Genomic DNA, 26,148 nt, shown 5'->3' with positions numbered 1-26,148 from the left:
ACAGTAGAAGTCCTCCAACCTCTTTATCCCTTAACTGTGAGATTTTTTTAATCGACAAAGTAACTGCTTAAATTGATTAATAAATAACTAAATAAATCAAATAAGCTGATAGATTCATTTTCTAACATTTCAACACAAACCAGTAATTTAGCAGAATTTGATAAATTGAATTTGTAGAATTTGAGTTTGAATTTAATAAAAAGGGGAGATTCTTAGGGAACCGCCAGGCCTAATTTAGATAATACGCTTTGTCATTAAAATAAAAATCGAGCTTGGTCATTTGAATTGCAAAATAACCGTCATCCTAAAGCCTACACTTAACACATCAATCTCACCTGTATCCACATGTTAGGGCAACCCATGGGTATAGATGAATGACTGGTGACCCACTCGCGTCAGTTTCACTCGGCTCCACACCCTAATTTCACTGTACATTCGGAACGCCTCCCTGTTTAATAAGCATCACAATAATATGAAGGCAATATAATATTTCTACTATTTGAACAAAAAGAGACAGCATGAAAGCATGCGACCCACGGGGTCATTTTAAAAATGACTGTACCTTTTAAGATGACTCCCTATTAAAAAGCACAAATACAACCAGCTAGCAATTCGTAGTTTGCATTAGTAAAAGCGCAAATTTGTTGCATTTGTACGAATACATCGGAGGGCTTGTTATTTGCAATGCTAGGTTTGCCCATTAACGCGAACAAGAACGATATAGCGAATACATCGGAGGGCTTGTTATTTGCAATGCTAGGTTTGCCCATTAACGCGAACAAGAACGATATAGCTTTAAAACAAAAGAAAAATACTGTGAATGCTGGAAATCTAAAATCAAAACAGAAAATGCTGGAAACACTCAGCAGGTCAGGCAGCATCTGTGGAGCGAGATACAGAGTTAACGTTTCAGGTCGATGGCCGTTCTGATGAAAGGTCATCGACCTGAAACGTTAACGATATAACTTTAGTCCAAGTTCGTTCATAATCACTCCATTGCTTCTCGGAATGCAAGGAGTTTTGATTTCCGTTTACTTTAAATAAAAATTGCAAATACGTGTGGATGATTCACTTTTTCCGATCGCTTTCAATCTACAGCCGTCTAACGACAGTTATTTTCAACTGAAGCGTTTGTATTTTAAGTGTGTGTGACATTTTAATGTTCTACAGATTCACTTAGGATTAATGTAAACCATTTCGAATCGCTTGAAGTAGAAGGCATCTGAACATTATAAAATAGTTCTGAAAGTTTAGAAACTTCTTGAGTTTTAAGTAGGATCGTGACATAAGGGCCATAAACTGTAACTAATTGGGAGAACAACTGAGATAGGAAAGTGTTGAAAATAAACGCTTGTGTGGATTTCGGAACAATGTGGGTTGACAACTATCTTCCTTAAATAAAGTGCTTAGTTGCACGTTTCCAAAAAAGCTTACAAGTGTTAAATGAAATTCGTAATTTTTTCCCGAATGTACTCAAAATAATCTCATAATTCTATTATAAATGTTCCACAAAACCAAAAGATCAAGTGTAATTTTCTTGCGTTAGAAGTACTTTTGAAATTAGTTATTTTCGTTTCCTATGAAATCGCTATTTCCCTTGCTTAAATTACAGATCGCTGAGAAGGCTGGTACATAAACAGTGCGATTTGAGCATATAATGTATTTCACATTTTGGCAGCAAACAACTTAACTTTTTTTTAAAAAAAACCTCATTATATCGAAGTGCATTGAGTATGTTCACGTATCGGGAAAAAGGGACAATTCCTTTAAGCATTTTCTGGTGTGAGAATGCTGGTTCACATTAACTCCAGCAACTGTTTCAAACTATTTTCTTAATCAGAGGGTCAAAGAGGCACATAATGATTAAAGGGAACTGTTTAAAACTATCAGAGAATCTGGAGAAGTCAAAGTTGCACTACTGTGCTCTATGAAAAAGGAATAGACAGCTTCACCGCTGACTTCCTAACATTCAATTAAGCAAAAAGTTATAACGGAGCCCGTGTGGAAATTCTTTATCACATTTTTACATAAATATTATCATGCTATTTAAACTTTTCACTTTCTGACTACAGTCCTGAACTCGAAGTAAAAGTATAAGAAATGGGATTTTTCTGCTTCGTTCTATGTTTTATGGTGACTAATACAGAAAGGATTGTTCCGTTTTTATTTCCTCCATGTGTCTGAAACAGCATAACAGCTTAATAGTAAAAGCTCTAACTACTCTAGAATATAGCGAATTTAGATAATTTTGTTACCTGTTTGTTACATTTCTGCACATACATTATCCTTGCAATACAAAGGTTTTATTTAAATATCGAATGTAAAAAGTTGCCATTTTACATTTTGTACACACAAGGAATCAATTTTTACTACTTTTACCCTGTGATAGGTTGCCTATAATATTTTTTAAATCCATACCTGTTTAGTATATAATAAACGTGACGACATAATAATTGTGATGTGGAGATGCCGGTGATGGACTGGGGTTGACAAATGTAAGGAATCTTACACCACCAGGTTATAGTCCAACTGTTTTATTTGAAAATCACAAGCTTTCGGAGGCTTTCTCCTTCGTCAGGTGAGCAAGTTGGACTATAACCTGGTGTTGTAAGATTCCTGACATAATAATTGGCTTGGATGAGTTCCTGAATTGAACAGGTGAAGGATCTGCATAAAATATACGATTCATGGCTATGGCTACGAATGTTATCTCAGTTTCTTCACACTGTTAAACTCCTAGCAAGTCAGTTTACTTATGATGTCAAGGTTATTCACCATTTGGAAAAAAATCAACAAATATAGATGGCAATTAACGAGTATTGACATTAATTCGTTGCAAATGATCTTAAAAGACCAATTTGTCTATTCGGTTGGGGTCATAATGTCGTGGTACTAAGGGCAAATTGCCATCTTTAAAAAAACATGGTTGCTTTGTATTTATGTAAAAGTTGCATTCATTTCTACTTAGGACGCAGCCTGTGATATTTATACTGTCTAGATGCTTAGATTTCAGTGGGTAGATCATCAATTAGTCGTTCCGCAGGGAGGGACGATGGCCTCTGTTGCCCTCAGCCACTGGATTGATTTACAAGGAGCTGGCATGGGTTCGATGGGCCGAATGGCCTCTTTCTGTGCTGTAATCATTCTATGATTCTAGCAGAGGGATAGATTTTCGCAATAGGGAGTGCAAATGCAGCTATGCAAAATGCAGAAATACATCAACATCGATAGAGGTTGCAACAAAAGTTACATTGATTAATTCTGTAATTTCTTTTCATCTTCTACTTCAGCGCAGAGATCGACCAAAACTGCCTACAATTACTGTCAGGGTTCGTTATTCGCAACCAAAGGAATGTGCGTGGCGTGAAAATGTAATTTGCTAGTTCCGATTACGATCTGTTTGTGGGCGGATTAATTTGCTGCGATTCCAAGTTTTCTGGCCAATGATCGCGAGGGGGTTTGGAGACTTCCTTGCTTTTAAATGTGACTGCACGACTCGGGAAGAATTTGTACCGCGGATCAGCGGCTCATTCTATGGAGCCATCAGTACCCAGAGCTTTTTATATTCTATAGCGTCCCGGCTATTGCGTGAAACAGCAGATTGTAGTAACTGCCACGGCACCGGGAAAGCAGGGCAGGTGAGTGTGTACTTGTTGACTTTTATAACAACTATCAGTAAACATGGTCAATGCGTCTGTCCAGCTGTAGTGTCTGGAGATCAGCACCAGAAAGTATTGTGAAGCAGGTTGCTTATATCTATATCTAAACTACGTGCCTGGTTTCATTCTCCCTCCCTGATTGCTTTATATAGTTTCTCCTTTCCCTTTTTGCACTGTTTCACATCTCTCCATCCATACCTTTTCACGATTCTTGCTGCTGTCCTGTGTTCATTCCTCAGTGGATCGCGATCAGTGTGTCCTGTCTGGGAGTGAAGTGGCTCCCTTGTGATGTGGGCCAGTACAGCCGCGGTGCGCTATTTGTGCACAGAACCTCCAGCTGACCAGTGAGAGCGGTGCCGAACTCGCTGAAACTCAACATTTTTTTTTTGGTTGGCGGTTTAACGTTATGCGCAACTGACCTCGGGTTTCCAGCAACAAACCACTGCTTCGGTGTAAAAACATCAAGCTATACACGGACACCCGGCTATCTCAATTATACCTTTATATTACGCAGCAGTCACCATTGTATATGGTTTGATATTTATGTTGACCAATTTGTCTATTCGGTTGGGGTCATAATGTCGTGGTACTAACCTGTCGAGTTGTATTCTGTAACAGTTCTATTTGCTCCCTCTCTCTGGGGCAGGACTGTAAGTAATAACTGCGTTTTCTCTCTCCCTGAGGTCAGGTATAATCTCCAGCCACATCGATATAAACCGCGGGAGCTCACAAAAGCCAATGGGCCGTGTGGTCTGCGCTCTCTTTTCGCGGCTCACGTCCTTCCCTTTCTTTCACACATTCAGTTTATATTGGTCTTTTAAGAATTATATCCTTTATTGCAGCCTCTTTCTGTTTTCCGTCAACTTTTTATACAGTTTGAACTCTTTCACATTTGTAATCTCTGTTCTCTTTAGTCCGGGATCTCTGTTATAATTCTCTTTTTATAGTCTATTCCTCTCCCTTGTATTTACCCAGTTTCCTGTCCCTTCGCTACAGTCTGTGCTTTCTCTTTTAGTTTTCTTTTCTACAATTTTTTCTCGTTTTGTTAATCTCTATCTTATTCTAAACCTTGCTTTTGTTCTCCTCATTTTTTTCCAGCAGTCTGTTTTCTCCTCTTGTAACGGAGCCTTATTATCAGCATCATCAGGTTTGCTGTGGCACATCAGATAATGTGATCATATTTCAAGATGCACTCAGGATGACTCAAACGTATCATACAGATGAGTTATTGTCAAGAGGGCCACTTGCTTACGGCGTGGTGGATTTAAATGACGTCGCATTGTATATCTCCCGATCTGTTTTGCTTTGTGTTTCTCATGTTGCCATTGAGAGGGGGAGAGGGAAAAGTGCAGAGAGATTGCAGCACGTGTGGGAATGAAAAGGAATCAGGTCGCGCTGACTCGTGTAGCACTACAGCGGAGGATGGGAGGTATCAGAAGGAAGGAGATAAGTAAGAGAGAGAGAGAGCAATTCTGTTATCAGAACTCGTGTCACGCACAGGCCTGAGTGGTCCAGTTTTTCATAATTTTGGTTTGTTTTATTAGGAACACATTCATACACGCTCCCTTCTCTTTAACAGGAGTAATCTTTGAAGTATGGATGCCATTATTTTATTCGTTATTCATTGATCAGCTTTAACGTGTTTTTACTCATGGAGACATCTGATAAAGAATTTTGGAAAATAAACACTTTTTTAGTATTGTTCTGATATTAGATTGTGTAGCATCTTTTTTTAACAATGCGGAGAGTGTATTAAGATGCCCCCCCCCCCCCGCCAGAAAAAGAGGATGCTGAGTACAGATTTTAGAGTAAAACGATTTAATATTCCATAGTCTGTTCTGATTTACTAATGCTTCAGCCAAGCCCCCGTCTTTATGTCAAGAACACAAAGAGCTACTGCCGTTGCATCTGAGCGATCTGCATGAATTCACAAGGTCAGTATGGAATACCAGCATGCAGAAGTTCAAAGACAGAGTTAACCATCTCCCACTAGATTGGGGTTGTTATAGGACAGATTAGGTCATCAGACAGCTATGGCTTTGGTCCTTGGCACATCAGCGTAAACTTTGCGGGCATTTTGCCCTCTCTGTAACCACCGAGATCAATTCTGGGAGACATTTGTCCTTGCTACAGTAATCTCCAGCTGCGCAATATAATAGCACAAATACAAAAAAAAATGTTTGGTTACTATCTTAAAATTGCCTCAGGCGATCATTAAACAGTTTGGGCTATCAAAATGTGAAACAGAATGTAATTTGCCACAGTGCGATTAATAACTTCTGTTTATACAACTGCACAGTAGTTCAGAAATATCAAAACCATGGTTCCAATCCAGTTCTGCATTGCAAAGCAGATATTATTGCCTTAAAAGTTTTAATAACAGTGTTTACAGCACTAATGTGCTGAAATCTGGAATTATTTTTAAATAATAGTTAACAAAAATGTTGAAATCCCAGCTGTTATGTGCTTAATAGCTGTATGAATAACAATAAAATGATACTAAAATTCAGGACTGTAACTGTCAATATTTTTAACCTAAATTTGAGCTTTGGGAATTTTCAATTTCCTGGCCAAAAGCTTTCCTGGTAATATGTTATTTCGTGACCATAGGATAATTTTAAAAATAAAAAAAGTTACTAACCACGAGTGATTACATTATACTGTTTATATCAGCCTCTTCATAGCAATCCTGAAGTTCTTATATTCTTCAGTAGTGGTCACACTTTCAAATTATTAGGTGTAGCTTACATGAAATAAAATCTATTTTTAAAATGGGTTTACTCTAAAAATTGTGATTTTTTTTAAAGACAGTTAAAATGGAATTTTATGAAAGTAATTAAGATTCATTAAGGCTTAGATATCCTGAAACTTGGCTACACTTGAAGTCTTCTTAGACTATCTGTCCCTCCACTGTTAGAGGAAATTGATGCACACTATACCTAGAGACTGAATTTCATCTCATAATTCTGTCAAACCCAGGGTTCCATCTTATAAGTCTGGTTTCCAAATGGATTAATATTGTTAAAATATGGAGACAGGAATTTGATACTAGTGTTCAATTTGATAAAATAATTCATGTAGTAACATTAACAACATTCATTTCTAGCCTTATATGTTAGATGTTTGGGGAAGCTTCATTATTATGCATAGTTCTATTTACAATATTAAAGATAATACTATTGATAACATATGATTAGCACTAGTCATATCAATAGATTATGTTTCTGTAACATTAATGTAACATTTCAGTATTATGATTGTGCTTGGTGAGTACTGTGGAGGGATTTACTTTTTATTATTACACCACTGGACTAAAATACCAACCACTGTGGATTGTTAACTCAATGAAGAGGGCTAGTATGTATGCTAAAGTTGAGTGCACAATTGGACTGGAACATGTTATATTTTATTATATATAATGTGCAGTGAATAGTCCTTTAATGTTTTGCAAATAATACCTTTCTTATTCTCTTCCGTGAGTCACACGATCCCACTAACCTCTATTAGTGCACACTGCAAAAAGTTGTCAGCCTGTTTTAATTTATTTTCTTTTGCAGTTATATTAAAACATCACACATATATTATACAAAAAGATGTGTGGGAGTAGTTTGAAAGTCTTATGGTTACATTGACATTTATTGACCACTCAAACTTTGTTCTCATGGTTTCTAATGGTTTATCATTTAAACCTCTTGGGTTTGAATTCAATTCTAGGTGTCCATTATTTTACATATATAAACTAAAGGATGAGTGTTATTATGCATTACAGATCTATTATATAATCTGAGTGATGATGTTTTGGTATTTTTAGCTTTAAAAAGCAGTAATTTAAAGGAAACCTTTAACTCTGACCACTGAGTGGGGATGCCAGACTGAAAAACATATGGTTATGTTTACATCTATTGTTTTATTTTATTAAAGATTAGGCGTGGCCAGAACAGTGAAGTTTAAAGTTATTCTCTTGGTACCAACTGTCACAAAACAGTTCTCCATTTTGCCACGATCACCATTTTCATTGAGTCTCAGCAGGTAATAGTGGAAACCAATTGAATTTTTATGCCAAGTGGTGCTGTTTTAGATAATTGCTTTGGCAATTGTTTTAAAGAAATAATGGGGTAAATTTTCAACTTTCCGCCCGGACGTAAAATTAGCAGCATTATACAAACCTCCTGATTTTCATTTCCATTGAAATCAATGGAAATTGGTCATCGATGCGTGCATTTTCCAAATGGAAAATGGGGGGGGGGGAATTTTGTAGGACTATGCCCTGTGCCCCAGGGATGCCTGTAAAATGTCCAATGCCATATTAGCCTTGGTCGAGTTTCAGGCGCCTCGGACAGCGCCTAAAACGGACGTTAGTTCCTTTGCATATGCTAATGAGGGTCCTAATGCCTGTTTAAGGTCCCCTCCAAGAAATTGGGCTGCCCTGAGTGGAGCAGGCATTGGGTGTGGATGTGGTCTGGCAAGTGGCCACCACCAAAAAGGTAGGTAATTTAAAAAAGAACATTGATTTGGAGCCAAGAAGAGCTGAAGTGCGAGATGCCACAGGGACTAGCAGCTTGCCTAAATTATTGAAATGAGGCCCGAGGTTGTTTCGAGAGGGGGCAGCTTATCCGCAATGCCAGTTTACCCACAGGCAGCCAGTTGAAAAAATACCCCAATGTTTCAAATTTTGATTATCATAATCTATTCTCTGTTACATCTGTAACCTAAAACAATATTTTAAGCTTAAAGCCATTGTTAGCAGACAATAAGAAGACAACACTTACATTTACATAGAGACTTATCATATCATCAAAATTTCTCAAAGCACTTCACACAGTGAAATTGATCTGGAATACAGAACACATGTATTTGTATATTGTGGCATAATTAAGAATCAAAATATAGTGGATTACACAAGATGGAAAAAAATACCACTGCAACCGAAATACTAGAGGATTACAGTGGTAGATTTAGTTCTGGGCGACTCATCCTAAATTAATTTCACCAAGGGGTCTTTCAACAGGCGTTAGGTCCCTCATTTTCAAATGCAAGGAGCCTCATGCCGGTTTTAAGTGGCTGCCTGAGATGCCTAAAAAATGGGCCTGATGAATTTAACAGTGGGCCAAATGTCTACTTAGTTCGAGCGCAGGCCGTCCCACTGTTAAAGTGGTAATGCTTTGCGCCCGTTTTGCGCCCGAGAAACGGGCGCAACACATACCAATTTCTACCCCACAGTTTTTAATAAGTGACCTTAGAGAGTAACACAATTATCCTTTGAACCATTTTACAATGGAATAGCTTTTCGCCTTCAGCATCATAATGAAGTTATACTTAATAAACTGTTTCACTTGCAATAGTAATTGAGGATGACGATTTCATTATTAACTGCCAGTGGGCTATAGTCTTTAGTCACTTCAAAGTGCAATAAATGAAGAGCTTATCTCCTTCTCATATTAAAAATGTTTATCCCCCAACTTGTAGATTTTTTCTCCACTCTTTTAGTTTGCCCCACACCATGCACCATTCCCAGGCAAGCAGAGTGAGCAGATAGCCTGCTCCAAAGTCTCTGCCATTGCTCTTCAGAAGCTTCCCACTAGGAGGTGTGAATGAGCAGCTCTGGAAATTTGTTCTCTGATTTTCCCTCTCAATGTAGAGAATCAACTTGTCTCCACCTGGTACCTAATGATATGTATTATGGCAGAAACCCACACTGTGGAGAATGGCATATGTGAACCCATATCTGTAGGGATTATCCTATTTATATGGGCAGGAAAATGGTAAACCCTATTAATGCACAAAGATTCATCACTTGCCTAATTTCAAAATGTTCCCTAGGATTCCTAGAGAGCTTGGGCAGCCATAATTATTATTCACATGTCATGTGAAGAAAAGGTCTTGAAGGCAGAGAGAAAAAGAGAGAAATAAATAGAGGCAGTGAGAAAGCAAAGTGACAAGAGAAAGAAAAAGATCAGCAGCAAGAGAAAATAACAGCAAATGGAAAAGGGTAGTAAAAAGAGAGAAAATCAAAACTGATAGAAACACAAAGAAATAAAAGTAGATAGACAAAGAGAATAAATCAAAGACAAGTGAAAAGTAAAGGAAAGTAAATGCAATACATAACAAACTTTTATTATGTAACACAGTTCCTCGATTTTCTTGTATGCCTATAACTTGAGTAAAACATTTTGATAGTTTATTAGTTTCCATTTTTTTCATTGCTATATATATATATTAATTACAAGAATGTACAATGTTTAGGAATACTTTGCTGCTGATTGTCAGTAGTAGACTGTTTGGTACAGCACACTGAAGCATAAAAGGTGGCACCATCAAACTGTGTCTTATGTTACAAAATTAAGGGTATTCCCCTATTAAGCTCTTAAGCTTTCTGGACTAACAAGAGTTATTTTTCATGCACTAATAATTGTAGCTAAGGAGTAAAAATATATACTGAGTCTATCCTTTTTCTCTGTTGATTGCTAAATTATTAAAATATGAAATAATTAAAGGCAACATCTAATGTAATAGGGCATCAATCAAAAGGAAATTAATAGAGGTGAGTGGAGTTTTGTTAAGCAAATGTTTATTACAGTTTGCTTTGGGGACTAAATAAAAATTACTTGGGCGGATGCCAACATCCAGATTGACTATGTATACATAAATGTCAAAAATGACTAATCAAGTGTCTAATTCTGCCAGTAGCTTCAGGCAAAGCTTTAATACTCATCATGTTCTGGTGATACGGTATTTTAACATGATTGCCCTTAATGGAGGTTACACATCTGTTTGTTAGAATTTTAGACTTGGCTGGCTGATACCTTCAACTACTGGTACTGTTTACTTACAGTGTGCAATATTTTTCCCTTTGCCAAGCACCAGTTTAACAAACATTTTTGTTTAAGCAGGCAATTTCTGAGCAGCCCAACGGTACACAAATTGAGCTGTACCAAGGAACTACATAACACATGTTTTCAGCCAAGATTCCTTACACAATTTCCCAATCATAGTTGCACTATAAGGGCAGCTAGCAAGCAAAAGTTTGGCATTTCCCCAGGATGGGGGAGAGAAAATGAGAGAGCAAGCTATTCTGTTTTTGCAGACCTCCTAGTGACCAGTTACAGTGGCTATTGGTAGAAGCCGAGGAACATGCTACCTGTGCTCCTCTTAGCTGTCAATTGTGGGTGCTGTGAGGAGCTCTAAGAAGGGGAGAAAACTAAATATAAAATGGATTTTCCATTTCTCCGTTTACAATGTAAGCTAACAGATCTACCTGCTGATTTTATTTGTTACTTATACCCTAAGGACAACAAATTTCAGAGGTTGACTGCAGAGAGGAACTATCTCATAATTCTTCTAAACACGTTTAGTTGACATGTGCACCGTGAGAATTTTAGCCTTTCCATCTCCAACAAATAAATACAAGAGCAAACTTGGGACGGAACGTTCAACTCCGACAGGGGTGTAGCATGTCAATGGGAAGGGAAAACGAGCGGGTATATAACAGGTGGCTGATCCGCTACCACCTGTTTTATGCCCCCCCCCCAAATGGGAAGTTCCACTCTTGAATGTCAGAATAAATTTGTCTCTTTTATGATCTAAATTGAAGTGAGAAAAATCCTTTTAGCTTTTTATTTGTGAATTTTTTGCTTAACAAGGTGAGCAATGATAGTGATGTGGATTGGAACACTCTTCCATTTCAGGAATCCACTTTCAGTATTCAGCACTCTCAGGTCAGATCAGAAACAGTTAGATGCAGGGTAGAGCTCCCTCTACTCTGCTTTAACAATGTGCTCCAAACTCAGAAGAGCTTCCCAGACTATTTTTCCATTTCCTACGTCAGCCATCCTGTGTCCCCTCTGAGTGAAATTAGTGCTAAATAAGGGCGTTTTTGTGTTTTGGGCCCATGCCCAAACTTATTCTATGTAGGGCTCTGACAGCCAGCAGACAGAGAAAACTTCCATCACATCAGTCTGAGCTGGATTCTAAAAGGCGAAAGGCCAGTATTAACCCACTGCATTACCCAGTTTCTAGAAAGAATCTGATTTTTATTACCAATTTTGTATCATTTAGTTGTTAAAATAGTTATCGGTGTCAGCCTTGGTTCAGTGGTAGCACTCTCACCTCTGATTCAAAGGTTCAGAGGTTGAAGGTTCAAGTCCCACTCCAGAGATTTGAGCACATAACTTAGGCTGGTACATCAGTGAAGTACCGAGCGAGTGCTGCACTGTTGGAGGTGCCGTCTTTCAGATGAGACGTTAAACTGAAGCCCCATCTGCCCTCTCAGGTGGACATTTTGGGATCCCAAGGCACTATTCAAAGAAGAGCAGGGGAGATCCCCCGGTATCCTGACCAACATTTATCCCTCAACCAACATCTAAAACAGATAATCTTGTTATTTATTTCATTACTGTTTGTGGGACCTTGCTGTGCGCAAATTGGCTGCCATGTTTCCTACATTATAACAGCGACTACATTTCAAAAGTACTTAATAGACTGTAAAGCACCTTGGAATGTCCTGAGGTTGTGAAAGGCGCTATATAAATGGAAGTTTTTTCTTTCTTTTTCTTTAAAATGGATGGCTACACATCTTTCTGATGTCCATTGCTGTCTTAAATGAAATGAATTTCGGCAGTCTAACCCAGTTCATTATGCTTCCAATTCAGCACTCAATGACAATCTCACTCAAAGAGGTCATGGGAATGGTTGGTATGGGAGGTAGAAGAATTTACATGAGTATGTTTGGGGTGCTCTTCTGAGGTTGAAGCTCTGCTGCCCATATCCTATCTCGCACCAAGTCCTGGTCACCTATCTCCCCTGTGCTCGCTGACCTACATTGGCTCCCAGTCCAGCAATGCCTCGATTTTGAAATTGTCATTCTTGTTTTCAAACCCCTCCATGGCCTCACTCCTCCCTATCTTTGTAATCTCCTCCAGCCCTACAACTCTCCTAGATCTCTTTTCTTCTCCAATTCTTGCCTCTTGCGCATCCCCAATTTTCATCGCTCCGCCATTGGTGGCCTTGCCTTCAGCTGCCTAGTCCCCAAGCTTTGGAATTCCCTCCCTTAACCTCTCCGCCTCTCTACCTCTCTCTCCTCCTTTAAGACCTACCTCTTTGGCCAAGCTTTTGGTCATCTGTCCTAATATTTCCTTATGTAGCTTGGTGTCAAATTCTGTTTGGTAATGCTCCTGTGAAGCACCTTGGGACATTTTACTATGTTAAAGGCGCTATATAAATGCAAGTTGTCGTTGTTGAGGCAGAGTAAAGAGAGCTTTGCTCTGCATTTGGCTGTGCTATTCCTGACCAGGGTGTGGCTGATTGATGACAAAATTGAAAAACTAAAAAGTGTTCCACTCTTTAACACTGACATCTTTCGCCTTGATGGGTGTGACATTTACTCATGTAAAAAATGGGAGACATTTCAGTCACTACTCTTAACAAAAAAAGACCCATTGATATGGCATAGACCCAAGGGGGCAGCTAGTTAAAGCAACTAGTTTAAAATGAAGTAACTCTTTGTAATCTAGGATTGGTATGCAAACAGTTGATATAATTTTCTACTAACATTAATACTTACCCTCTGGATCTGGAGACCTTTCATGTGCAATGTAATTTTTAACCTTTAAACACTGAATGAAAAGCTAATAATCAAAAAGGGTTTTAAATAGGTTAAGAATTTACAACCTTTAGGAAACTAAAAAGCTGTATGACATGTCAGAATTCAGAAAATATGTTTCAATATATTATCCTGCAGTTGCTTGCATAGGAAGGTGTAATGTGGACTGGCAATACCCTCCATTCAGACTCATCGTATAGGCCCAGTTGAAATGACGTGTAATTGAAAACAATAAGTAGTTCATGAGGGTAATAAATTTCTCTCTAACACATCTGGAATGTGTCTCCCATTGAAATCAATCAGAGCACAAGGGGGCAATAAATACATGCACTGCCCTGGGCAATACATGTTTTGCACACGTAGGTCTCTCCAATTGTGCTCAATGGTAACATTTTCTTACAAATCCCCTTCACCAATTCATATGATCCCTGAATAACATAATGGCATGAATTCAAGCCATATATCTTGAACCATTCCACAGTGCGGAACTATAGCTTGTGTTTGAAACAAGTACTGTTTCACTTCATTATAAAGAAAGCAATACAAACCTTTTCTTCAAAATATTTAATCTGTTTTCACCTTTTCAGAAAATTACCTGATTACTGCAAACAGAACGAAGAAATCCAATCTACATCTTAGAATCAATAATCTTAAATGACTGTAACGGTGATGTTTCTGTAATTTTTAATGCCATAATAACTGAAATCTCTCTGCTTCTGTTTCCCCCCTCCCCAACTAAAATTAGCACCTTTGCATCTTTGGCCAGGAAAGGTGGGACCTTTCAGTCTGTGGAAATCTTCATGGGTACCTAACCCCATGGAAGGTACAGAAGGGGACTAGAGATCTAATTTTCCCTTCCTCCCACAGATGAATTGGCAAAGACTAGTAAAAGTCACCCCCCAGGGGAAAAAACAACAACTGTAAATCAAAAACCACAATTCCAACTGGGATCATCTGAGCATGAATTATCACTTCAGTGGCATAGTGAACAAAGCTTTAAAGCTTTTGAAAAGTACTTTTCATCCTTAAAGATGTATAATGTTTAGATGTGAATTTACAATAAGACATTTTTATGAACTTGTTTGTTAAGGCCTTTTGAAACAAATAACGCATTTCTACATCACATGTGATATTTTGGATCAGACTGAACAGGACTGCTATCAGGAAGCACTTCTTCATGCAAAATATGATCAAGCTTTTGGCCTTCCAGTTAGGGAAGTGGAGGCAAAAACTCTGGAATTGTTCAAGATGCAATTAGATGCTTGAGAAGGGGATGGAGTCCATAGGGTTCTATGGAAAGACGAGCTCGATAGTCCAAACGGCCTACCTTATCTATATTTATCTTTATGACCTGTTCTGTTTTGTATAGAATTAGCCATCTGTTATGTGGGAGCATTTTTTTCCAGGGCACAATTAACAGTTTTTACATAAGCTAAAGAATGGATAACTTTTAAATAGTAAAGGCTTCCCAAATATGTTGTTTGTGTCAAACAAAATGCCAGCTATGCAAATATATGGTAGTAACCTTTTCTTTGGTTCAGAAAGTAAACTCCTAACTTTAAAAATAATATTGAATTATAGTATTAGTACTCCAGAGTTTTATTCAGCAACATTACAGAAATAGTGCTGCTTCAGTTTTAATGTGAATTAGTGTCGTTTTCCAAGAGGAAACACAGGATTCTCATTCTTTTCATGCCAGGCTGCCATGAAAATCAAATGCAGGTTAAAGTTATCGAAAACAGTATGAACAGTTGTAGTTGTGACTTTAAAATAAAATTTCAACCAAACTTTAGGTTTTATTGACATCACAGTAAAGTTTTAACTCAGTTTAACCCTAAATAATTATGTCTTTATCATAATATTTTATGTTCCCAGATGCTGCAGGTCATTTATCAGTCATTCACACTTCTCTACCTACACCTGGTTGAAGGGATAGGACTGGTTTAGGAGGAGAAATTTAGGTTCAGCCAGGCTGGGGATTACAGCCCCCACCTAACCTCCACCACTGATTCAGCAGATAGATTCCCCCTTAGCTTGTACATCAGCCCAGTGTTACTGGGTATGCACAGCATCTTCAGTCATTTCACCTCTCTGGCTGACATCTCTTTCCCACATAAAATGCCAGTTAGGGATTGATCTTCATTGCTGTGCAGTAATACACGATGACAGACTTTTCAAATCCCAGTTCCTCTGAGGCATTACGATGGACATGATAATTATGAAAACTCACCCTGTGAAGTTATTGTCAGAAGTGCTGTAGATACAACACGATATTCAATGGAAGGAGGGACTTCTGGCAGGTCAGACATCGACCTGCCTAACAATTGGGCTTGAAATAAATCTCGGTCTGCTTCTTCATCTCTTCATATGACACAGCCAATAAAAAGAGTTCCAGCAGTCAGCATTAAATCAGTCTGCCTTGGTAAATCATAGAATCGTAGAATCGTTACAGCACAGAAGGAGGCCATTCGGCCCATCAAGCCTGTAAATGGTAAGTAATGATGAACTTTAAATAATAAAAGGCAGAGAAATGTTTTAAAAAATTAGTTCCAAACAACTTTTTGCTAGTAAAAGAATATCTAATATGCATATGATAAGCTTTTCAATTTTTGTATTTAATTTCTTTCAATTGTGGTGGCTGTATTAAAAGTAATGGGCTTCACTTGTAGGTCAAATGGATGCACTGTGGTGAGTCTAGAGATCAAACATACCTTGGAAACAGGTTCTCCAGCCCACCAGGCACATTCCTATTACAATGGACTCTACCCAACCTACTCAATGTCACAAGATAGGTAACCAATCACAGGTAGAAGAAGATAGAGCTCAGTGAAATTTTCCTTGTCTCCTGAAGATAATTAAACAAAATCTTGCATTTATATAGCACCTTTAACGTAGTAAAATGTCCCAAGGCATTTCACAGGAGCTTTATCAAACAAACCTTAACATCGAGCCACCACGCCACATAAGGAAATATTAAGACAGGTGACCAAAAGAGGTAGGTTTTAAGGAGTGTCTTAAAGGAGGAGAGGTAGAGAGGTGGAAATTAGGAAGGGAATTCCAGAGCTTAGGGCCTAGGCAGCTGAAGGCATGGCCGCCAATGGTGGAGCGATGAAAATCGGGGTTGTACAAGAGGCCAGAATTGGAGGAGCGCAGAGATCTTGGAGGGTTATAGGGCTGGAGGGGCAAGATCATGGAGGGATTTGAAGATAAGGTTGAGGATTGGGAGCCAATGTAGGTCAGCGAGCACAGGGGTGATAGGTGACCAGGACTTGGTGCGAGTAACAGACATTCAAGATATCAGTCCAGCCTTATAACCCACACTTTAACTCTGACCAATTGCACTACATATCCCTGGTCCCAGCACTACACTAAGATTTCTCTTCTGCGCTATGTCCTGCAAAATTGTAACCATGTTTTTAAAGAATGTTTTTACAGTTTTGTTACATACAATGTATGAGAAAATTATCCCACTAAATATTTTTCAGTTTTGTTTGAGATGATTTTAATTTGGGAGGATCAGGACATTTACATTAAACCCCCTCTGCTGAAAGCAGCAGTTTTTTTTTCAATTATTCAAGGATCAATTTGACTGGTAGCTGCAGTTCGGGTTCCAGCCAGGCAGAACTGTGTTTAGATTGACAGGCTCCTGCCTGGCTGGAACTGTAGTAGTTTTGCCCAGGAGAGATCAGTATGCCTGGATTATAGGGGTAGACATAGCTCTCTCCCCAACAGTTAAAAATGTAAACATTTATAAAGTAGGGAGGAGAGAATCACCATTTTCTAAATATTAAATTGCAGACACCATCAACACTTTATAAACCAGGTTTGACACTGCACCGAATTTACACTCCATGTGGCATCAAACCAAAACAGTATGAAACTACGCCTCTAGAGAATCTCATCCCACTTTGCTATGGAGTCAGGTTGAGCTGACTCTGACTCTGGATTTACGCTGCCAGTTTACAGTTAATGTGAATCCAAAATTGCTCACACGGATACTAAACTTGTAGTGTAAATGTACCCTTAGAGTAGATTTTGTTTGAGTATAGATTTTTTTTGTATTATGTACTTCATGTGGTTTTTCAATTCAAGGGATACACTGGACTATTAATAATGTTTTATAGCTCAGTCCTTAGAACTGAAAGAGACAGAGAAATGAGTGTAAATCATTTCTGGATGATAACAGTGAGAGAGCAAGTATTCGAAAAATATTTTTTTATTATTGGACTGAGAAAAAGAGTACTTAAACAATTTACGTAGTGAAGACTATATCACAAAAAAAATCATGAGAGTATTAATTGTATGGTGAATAATTATCACAGCTATCAGATAGATCAGTAAATAGTTTGCCACAAATAGACAAAAAGTCAGAAAAATCAGATCTAAAGACAGTCATAGTTTAAATGGCTAGATATGAATATTACCTTTTGAGCATGAGACCAATAGTTTTTCAGGCATCTTATTAATTTTCTGGACTGACTGATTTTAAACAAACTTTATTTCAGGTATTATAACTAAGTTAAAAGGGAACTTATAGAATATTTTATCGGATTGCAGTGTACTTTTGCATTTTAAATAAAAAGACAAAAATGGAAAAGTAGTTGAAGCAAAGGGTAAAAAGTGATCAAAAGAAAGTTAAAGCAAAAAGAATCATTGTAAGAATAGGGAAGATGGAAAAAATAAACGATTAAAATAAATAAGAATAATAGAAGAAAAATAAAGCAAAGAAATGGGAAATGAGAGAAACAGGTAAGAGGGAGTGTGTATCGAAAAGAAACACAAGAAAAAGGTCCAGCAAAAGAGACAATAACCAGCTGAGATATATTTCACAGATACCTAACTGAATAAACAAATTGATAAACAAATCAGTAGGAAATAAGAAAAAATAGGCTACTATCAATGTATTCCTTTGTGGTACTCAGTTGACAAAATTAGTTAATTAATATTTTTCCTTTTATAGGCAGCTTCACTTTAATACTGTTTAAAAAAACATCATGGATTATTTAAGCACTGTAAAAGGAATATGGGATATTTTTCTAAAAGAATCGGCTAGATGCAATTAAATGCAACTTAAAATAAAGATCACATACATTATTTCAGTTCACTGCACTTGTGTAGAAATACCAAAATTGAGGTGCTGAAATTTAGAGAATAAAAATGGCTTTGTGTGCGTTACATCCCATGTCCATGACATACTCTTGTTTTTCTTTTACTTTTATTATATATAGTTATTAAAAAAAACCTTTATTGTTATGTAGCTTTCCTGTTTGACTTGAGCTGTTGTAATTCACATCTTATATTGGTTGCTAACCACCACCATCTTGACCACTGACTTTGGGACTGGCTAAGAAGACAAATAGGGGTAGAAATTAGACTTCATTGCATCCATTTTACGGATGTAAAACAATGAGAGCCAGTTTCGGGGACCAATATTCCACGTCCAAAGGACGCCTGAAAGACGTCCGACCTGATATTGGTCGGGCCATTTTTCAGATGTTCCTGGCTGCCATCTAAAACAGGGGTTTGGACATCGCAGAGCGAGGTGGGCCTGCTCTGCTCGGGAATCTCCAGTGGCTGCTGCGGCCTAAGCAGTGGCCATCACCAAAAGGTTAGTTTGTTTAAAAAAATGTTGCTGTGGAGCCAGGAGGAGCAGAAGTGCTCCACCGACTCCTCAGTATGTCAACCAGCCACCCTCCCCTACATTGCCATTCCCTCCCGACTTACTTTCGGGCTGTTGCCGGCAAGGCAAGGACCTAAAATTCATCTTTTTAAATTGGGCGAGCCGCCCATGGAGGTGCGACAGGCACTGGCAGCTCACCCAGGCAATGTTAATGAGGCCTCAGGCCCAATTTTGGGACAGCCTAGGGACTCCTGGTTGGGGTGCTCACTCTGTGTACGGTACCCATTTCAGGCTGAAAAATGGGCCTAAAGCAAATGCCACCCCATAATGTGGGATCTTTTCGTATTACTAGAAGAGACAGTTTTATTACAAAATAAAACAGCATGTTTTATGAGAATAGTCTTTAACCCACATATATTTTAATTTGACACGGTTAAGTCCGATTATCTCTGTTTGCAAATGTAATCATGCTTTATTTATGAGATAAATTTTTGCTTTATGTAAGTGGACAATATGTATCATAATGCATCTAAACATAGTAATACTTCAAAAGTAGCAGTCCAGCAAAACTGTGTGGGAGTTTTGTAATAATGGGCTGTGCTTTTAATGGCAATAATCTCAATGGTAAATTACGTAGTTCTCCATTTGTGGTTTGTTTGAACGTCATCAGAGGAGCAAAATGAGTAGAACTAGGTCGCTATTGGATATAATCATGAATGTTTTGACCTGGTTATGAAAAAGGGTGTCGATCAAGTAACCTGCCAGGAGTTATGTCTTCTCCTCAAGAACAATGTGTAGTCGGCAATTACATAAACATATGTGGTGTAACAAAATTCATAAATAGTTAGTGGACATGTCATTAAATACATTCTGCTCTCTTTCCCCAGGATGACCCGCACTCTGTGTGCGCTGTGTATTTTTCTGTTCCTGTGGGGCTTTCTGCTGGTTACCACTGAGGGAGCCGGGAAGAAGAGGAACCGTAGCTCCCAAGGGGCAATCCCCTCCCCAGACAAAGGGCAGCCAAACAACTCAGAGCAGGCTGGGAACCGGAGTAATGTGGATGAGGTCTTGGAATCAAGTCATGAGGCGCTGCACGTCACTGAAAGGAAGTACCTGAAACGGGACTGGTGCAAAACGCAGCCCCTCAAGCAAACCATCCACGAGGAAGGCTGCAACAGCCGCATCATCATCAATAGATTCTGCTATGGCCAGTGCAATTCTTTTTACATACCAAGGCATGTCCGCAAGGAGGAGGGCTCCTTCCAGTCCTGCTCTTTCTGCAAGCCTAAAAGATTCACCACCATGACAGTCACCCTCAACTGTCCTGACCTGCAGCCACCAATTAAGAAGAAAAGAATCCAGAGAGTTAAACAGTGTCGCTGCATTTCTATAGACCTCAACTAATGCAATAAGAATACCACTAACATAAGTCAGCAACTTGTCACCTAATATACCACTGGCAAAAATACCAGGACATGCACAGTTACACGTGTTTGTATCCTCAATTACTTTAATTTGTTCAAGGACTTGGATTGAAATCCAAACCCCCAAGTAGATAATTTCCACTGTGTGGAATGTGAATAGTCAGAGAGAAGGATATGAATATTTAAAATAATTATTTCAAAGCTTTTGTTCAGAATGTTATGGGTATTTAATAATTAATTTCTGTTTCATTGTGAGAGATTGTATTCAGCATAATTCTGCCCATAATATTACAAGGTTGACTGAAAGGGAGGTAATTTTGGCATTGATAAAGTTTACTGAAGATTAATTAAAATCACCCCACACAACTTATCTGTAGCAGCCTGAATTTGAAAGGTATTTGAACTGATGAAAAATCCAGTAGTTTGTTTTGGAATTTGCAGCATATCCCCACATGTGCTGCCATTAATTTGTATTAGGAGCGTGAGAGGGCAGAAAAGCCAGCCAGTTCAGACAAGGATCACATTCTCATGCACAATTGTGCTTCCACTGTTTTGGCTGGCAGGAGGTAGCAGCATTATAAGCTGCCTCTGTAACTGACCACAGAATGCGTACAAAGGCTTCAGACTCAAAAATAAAATGAAACAGAATGGCAGAATGGGGGTAATTTTAACCCCCCTGGATGGCCGGGACAGTGTCAGGTATAAATTGTTAAAAAGAATAAAACCCACCCCGACCTGCCACGAATGCGCCTACTTCTGGTTTTAAGTGCGGCGGGATAGTGGTCGGCCAAGTAATGCGCTCTTGAGGGGCGGGTTGGTAATTATAATATGTTAATATGGCTCCGTGCCTCAGATTTTGTCAGCAATTTGAATTTAACACCTCCAGCATGAGCCCCCCAGATCAAAAATGCCATGATCTTCAGAACCACCTCCCCACCGCGATCTGATCATTTTCCACCCAACCCCCGTGGTCCGATCTCCCACCCCCCCCGCGGTCCGATCTCCCTCCCCCCCCCGCGGTCCGATCTCCCTCCCCCCCCCCGCGGTCCGATCTCCCTCCCCCCCCCCCCCCGCGGTCCGATCTCCCTCCCCCCCCCCCCCCGCGGTCCGATCTCCCTCCCCCCCCCCCCCGTGGTCCGATCTCCCTCCCCCCCGCGGTCCGATCTCCCTCCTCCCCCCTCCTCCCCCCGGTCCGATCCCCCTCCTCCCCCCGGTCCGATCCCCCTCCACCCCCCGGTCCGATCCCCCTCCACCCCCCGGTCCGATCACCCTCCTCCCCCCGGTCCGATCACCCTCCTCCCCCCGGTCCGATCCCTCTCCTCCCCGCGGTCCGATCCCTCTCCTCCCCTCGGTCCGATCCCTCTCCTCCCCTCGGTCCGATCTCACTCCTCCCCTCGGTCCGATCTCTCCTCCCTGCGATCCGATCTCTCTCCACCCCGTGATCCGATAAGTCCTGTTGAAATCAATGGAATGAAAATCAGGAGGGTTCTCTAAAGGGCTGGCGATCTGCCCCTGCTATATTACCACCCAGGTGGTGAAGGTGAAAATCTACCCTATGTCTCATTCAATATCAGTCATTATTAAACGTCTGTATTCTCCCTTAGGGTGTGTTTTTATTTGTTTTTTTGTGATGCTTGAACTATGTCCTTACACAGAATAACTGAAGAACAATAAGCAGTAACTACTACCACAATTGTAAAAAGCAACAGTATTTTGGCTTTTAATTTAATTCGCTTAGTAGAAGTATATACTATACTTGCTGCTTTTCACTGTGTAAACAAAATATATTGTGTGTTTTTTTTCAGTTACTGCTGTTAAGTGTTAAAAGTTTGAGATGAACAGGCAGCACAGTGGCGGGCACAATGTACTGGAGCACCACTGCACAGTGACACAAATTGATGGAGTGTCTGTAAAGCTCCACATTACTGAAATTCTCATCTCAACTAAGTTACTGTGAGGAGGTGGGGAGTAGATCCAAGAGCTACCCACAATGGGAATGAAAGTCATCCTTGGGCCTTTTTCATGTACTGCTTGGTGGCTGGCTGAGAACAGTACCGGTGAAGAACTCAAAGTAGCTCACTTGTCCTCTCAGCTGTACTTGGTGCATGTGTCCTGGAGAGACTAGGGAAATAATTGAGAAAGCTAAAATAACTTGGTGAATGACAAAAATAAATTAAAAATAAGAGTCGGTGATGAACAATTGGGATGTTTGTTCTGTTAATGGTAGAATGGTCCTCATTTTAGAATAAAAGTATAAAGTTGTCCATACTTCATTACAAAATAAAAACTATTCATACCAGAACAATGGTCTTTATTTAGGTTAATAGTTGTTCACATCAGATATACATACCCTTGAGGAATAAAAACTCCACAGGAAAAGTGATCCAACCATGGCTAACTAGAGAAGTTAAGGATAGTATTAGATTAAGAGAAGAGACTTACAATGTTGCCAAAAAAAGTAGTACGCCTGAGGATTGGGAGGGTTTTAGAAATCAGCAAAGGATAACCAAGAAATTGATAAAGAGGGAGAAAATTGAACATGAGTAAACTAGCAAGAAATATAAAAAGATTGTAAGAGCTTCTAAAAGTATATAAAAAGGAAGAGATTAGCGAAAGTAAGGAAATGGTAGAGACGTTAAACAAATATTTTATATCTATCTTCACAGAAAACATACTGGAAATAGTGAGGAACCAAAGGTCTCATGAGCAGGAGGAACTTAAAGTGATTAAGATTAGTAAAGAAAAAGTATTAGAAAAATTAATGGGACTAAAAGCCAACAAATCCCCTGGACCTGATGGCCTACATCCTGGGGTTTTAAGAGAGGTGGCTGCAGAGATAGTGGATACATTGGTTTTGATCTTTCAGAATTCCCTAGATTCTAGAACTGTCCCTGTGGATTGGAAGGTAGCAAATGTAACCCCGCTATTCAAGAAAGAGGGGACTGAGAAAACAGGGAACTAAAGGCCAGTTAGCCTGACATCAATAGTAGGGAAAATGCTAGAACCTATTATTAAGGACGTAGTAACAGGGCAGTTAGAAAATCATAATATGATTAGGCAGAGTCAACACAGTTTTATGAAAGGGAAATTGTGTTTGACAAATCTACTAGAATTTTTTGAGGGTGTAACTAGCAGGGTGGATTAGGGGGTACCAGTGGATGTAGTTTATTTGGATTGTCAAAAAGTATTCAATAAGGTGCCACATAAGAGATTATTACACAAGATCAGGGTTCATGGGATTGGGGATAATATATTAGCATGGATTGAGGATTAGTTAATGGACAAAAAACAGAGAATAGGAATAAACGGGTCATTTTCGGGTTGGCAGGTTGTAATTAGTGGGGTGCCGCAGGGATCAGTGCTTGGGCCTCAGCCATTAACAATCTATATTAATGACATAGATGAAGGGTGTTAAGTATCCAAATTTGCTGATGATACAAAACTAGGTGGGAAAGTAAGCTGTGAGGAGGACAGAGAGTCTGCAAAGGGATATAGACAGGTTAAGTGAGTGGGCAAGAAGGTGGCAGATGGAGTATAATGTGGGGAAATGTGAAGTTATTCACTTTGGTAGGAAAAATAGAAAAACAGAATATTTTTTAAATGGTGAGAAATTATTAAATGTTCGTGTTTAGAGGGATTTTGGTGTCCTTGTACATGAAACATAGAAAATTAACATGCAGGTACATCAAGTAATTAGGAAGGCAAATGATATGTTGGCCTTTATTCCAAGGGGGTTGTAGTGCAAGTGTAATGAAGTCTTGCTGCACTTGTACAGGGCTTTGGTGAGACCACACCTAGAGTACTGTGTACAGTTTTGGTCTCCTTACCTAAGGAAGGATATACTTGCCTTAGAGGCAGTGCAACGAAGATTTACTAGATTGATTCCTGGGATGAGAGGGTTGTCCTATGAGGACAGATTGAGTAGAATGGGCCTATATTCTCTGGGGTTTAGAAGAATGAGAGGTGATCTCATTGTAACATATAAGATTCTAAGAGGGCTTGACAGGGTAGATGCTGAGAGGACATTTCCCCTGACTGGAGAGTCTAGAACTAGGCGGCACAGTCTCAGGATAAAGGGTCGGACATTTAGGACTGAGATGATGAGGAATTTCTTTACTTAGAGGGTCATGAATATTTGGAATTCTCTACCCCAGAGGGCTGTGGTTGCTCAGTCGTTGAGTAAATGCAAGGCTGAGATCCTTAGATTTTGGACTCTAAGGAAATCAAGGGATATGAGGATCAGGCGGGAAAGTGGAGTTGAGGCCGAAGATCAGCCAGGGTCTTGTTGAATGGCGGAGCAGGCTCGAGGGGCCGTATGGCCTACTCCTGCTCCTATTTCTTATGTTCTTATCGGAATAATGCTCTCAAATCTGTGATCTGTACACTACATGATAGAATGTTGAGCACAGTAGACTCAAAATAATACTAGTTAAATAGTGATTTAACGAAAGTGAGTCTGGGCTTGATATTGCAAACATCTCTTTAACTTTGAGCAGTAAGTTTTGCTAAATTGTTAAAAAATATTTGGGATCCAATTTCTTTCTTCCCAGCTCCCTTGGGGATTGCGAAGAATGAACCATTAAAGGAGATAGGAAGAACCAATTTATTCTTATTTGACTGCATGATTCTGCAACTCTTACATAACATTGGAGTCACACACTGAATGAGAATGCAATTACAGCCGAGTGATCACAGTGCTCTCCTATATAGTATAAGCACTACAATTCTGCTTGGTATAGCCAGGCATCATTTTTAGCAATTAATTAGTTTGGGTCAATAATATTAAACAATGAGCACTGTATGTATTTATGCTTACTTGTGCATTGTAATTACTGTACTCATTTTACTGCATGTACTGCTGATTTTTGTTGAACTAGCTTATCTTCACAGCCTCATCCAGTTATGGTAAGCAAAACCAAGAAGTCATAAAGATTTTGTAACTGAACAGAATCAGATTTCATTCCAAGCGTTTTATATGCCATGTTAACTCTTAGTACACAAATAAAAACTACCTTCCTAAGTACTGTGCTCCATTTTACTCTCACTAGGAATTTGCTCCTTGCTGTGATTTTAATACATTGCTCACTCCTGTGGTTTCTTTCCATCATAAAATGTACTTAATTTACGACTAAGGGGCTCAAACCCATCATTCACTGTGGGTACTTCAAAACACATCGTATAACTGTGTTTGAATCAAGTACGGCTAGTACATGTACTTTTTGGTAATTAAATCAAAGATTTTTACATGTTCAACTGCCAATTCCTTCAAGAAAATTAAGAGCAGTTCTTGCAGTCAGTATTACAAAATAGTGTTCAACATTATAAACTGTTAATGTTTGCACTCTGTCAATACAACTAAAATAAGATGATCTAAACAGAGATGCAATCTTATCAAAAAATGAAAAGACATTAAAAAGTAAAAATGAATGGGACCATCTTAGAATTATTCACCATATTTAAAGGAGTCTCCTTTATAAAAGGCATTTTGAATGATCTACATGGACTCATCCATCACATCATTACAGTATTTACAAAGTAGCTCACAAATTTTATTAGATTTCAAGAAATTTGAGATGCCAATAAAGTCATCACTGTTAGTGAAGCACATTCTCCAGAAAGTATAATATCAACCGTTTAAACCTCTTAAATTCTGAGAATTAGATTTTGACTTAAGAGAAAAACAATTAGCAGAAAACAGAAAAACTATTTTGATGGAGGTAGGAACTGTAGAACTGAGCTTATGATTTAATAAATTGCCCTCATCATCATCACCATATAAGACAGAATGGCTGACATTAATTTTGAAAACTTCATCTCAAAGACCTTATGTCATCTTGACTAAATTGG

At 39.0% G+C, this 26,148-nt stretch overlaps 1 protein-coding gene across 2 annotated transcripts; it reads left to right on the top strand.

Moving 5' to 3' along the window:
• Positions 1 to 3,521: 3,521 nt before the first annotated feature.
• Positions 3,522 to 21,352, top strand: grem1a (gremlin 1a, DAN family BMP antagonist). Of its 2 annotated transcripts, none has more exons than XM_067990987.1 (2): positions 3,522 to 3,638; positions 19,765 to 21,352. In XM_067990987.1, exon 2 carries the CDS (start codon positions 19,766 to 19,768, stop codon positions 20,279 to 20,281), a length of 516 nt encoding a protein of 171 aa, XP_067847088.1. In that variant the 5' UTR covers positions 3,522 to 3,638; position 19,765; the 3' UTR covers positions 20,282 to 21,352. The 2 variants fall into 2 exon arrangements, with proteins under 2 accessions (XP_067847088.1, XP_067847089.1); XM_067990988.1 differs by lacking the exon at positions 3,522 to 3,638 and adding an exon at positions 7,620 to 7,688.
• Positions 21,353 to 26,148: the final 4,796 nt, after the last annotated feature.

The sequence above is a fragment of the Heptranchias perlo genome, chromosome 10 (genome assembly GCF_035084215.1).
Source record: "Heptranchias perlo isolate sHepPer1 chromosome 10, sHepPer1.hap1, whole genome shotgun sequence".
Taxonomy (NCBI): domain Eukaryota; kingdom Metazoa; phylum Chordata; class Chondrichthyes; order Hexanchiformes; family Hexanchidae; genus Heptranchias; species Heptranchias perlo.
The sequence above is the reverse complement of the archived record's forward strand: the minus strand, read 5'-3'. Positions and strand labels throughout refer to the sequence as shown.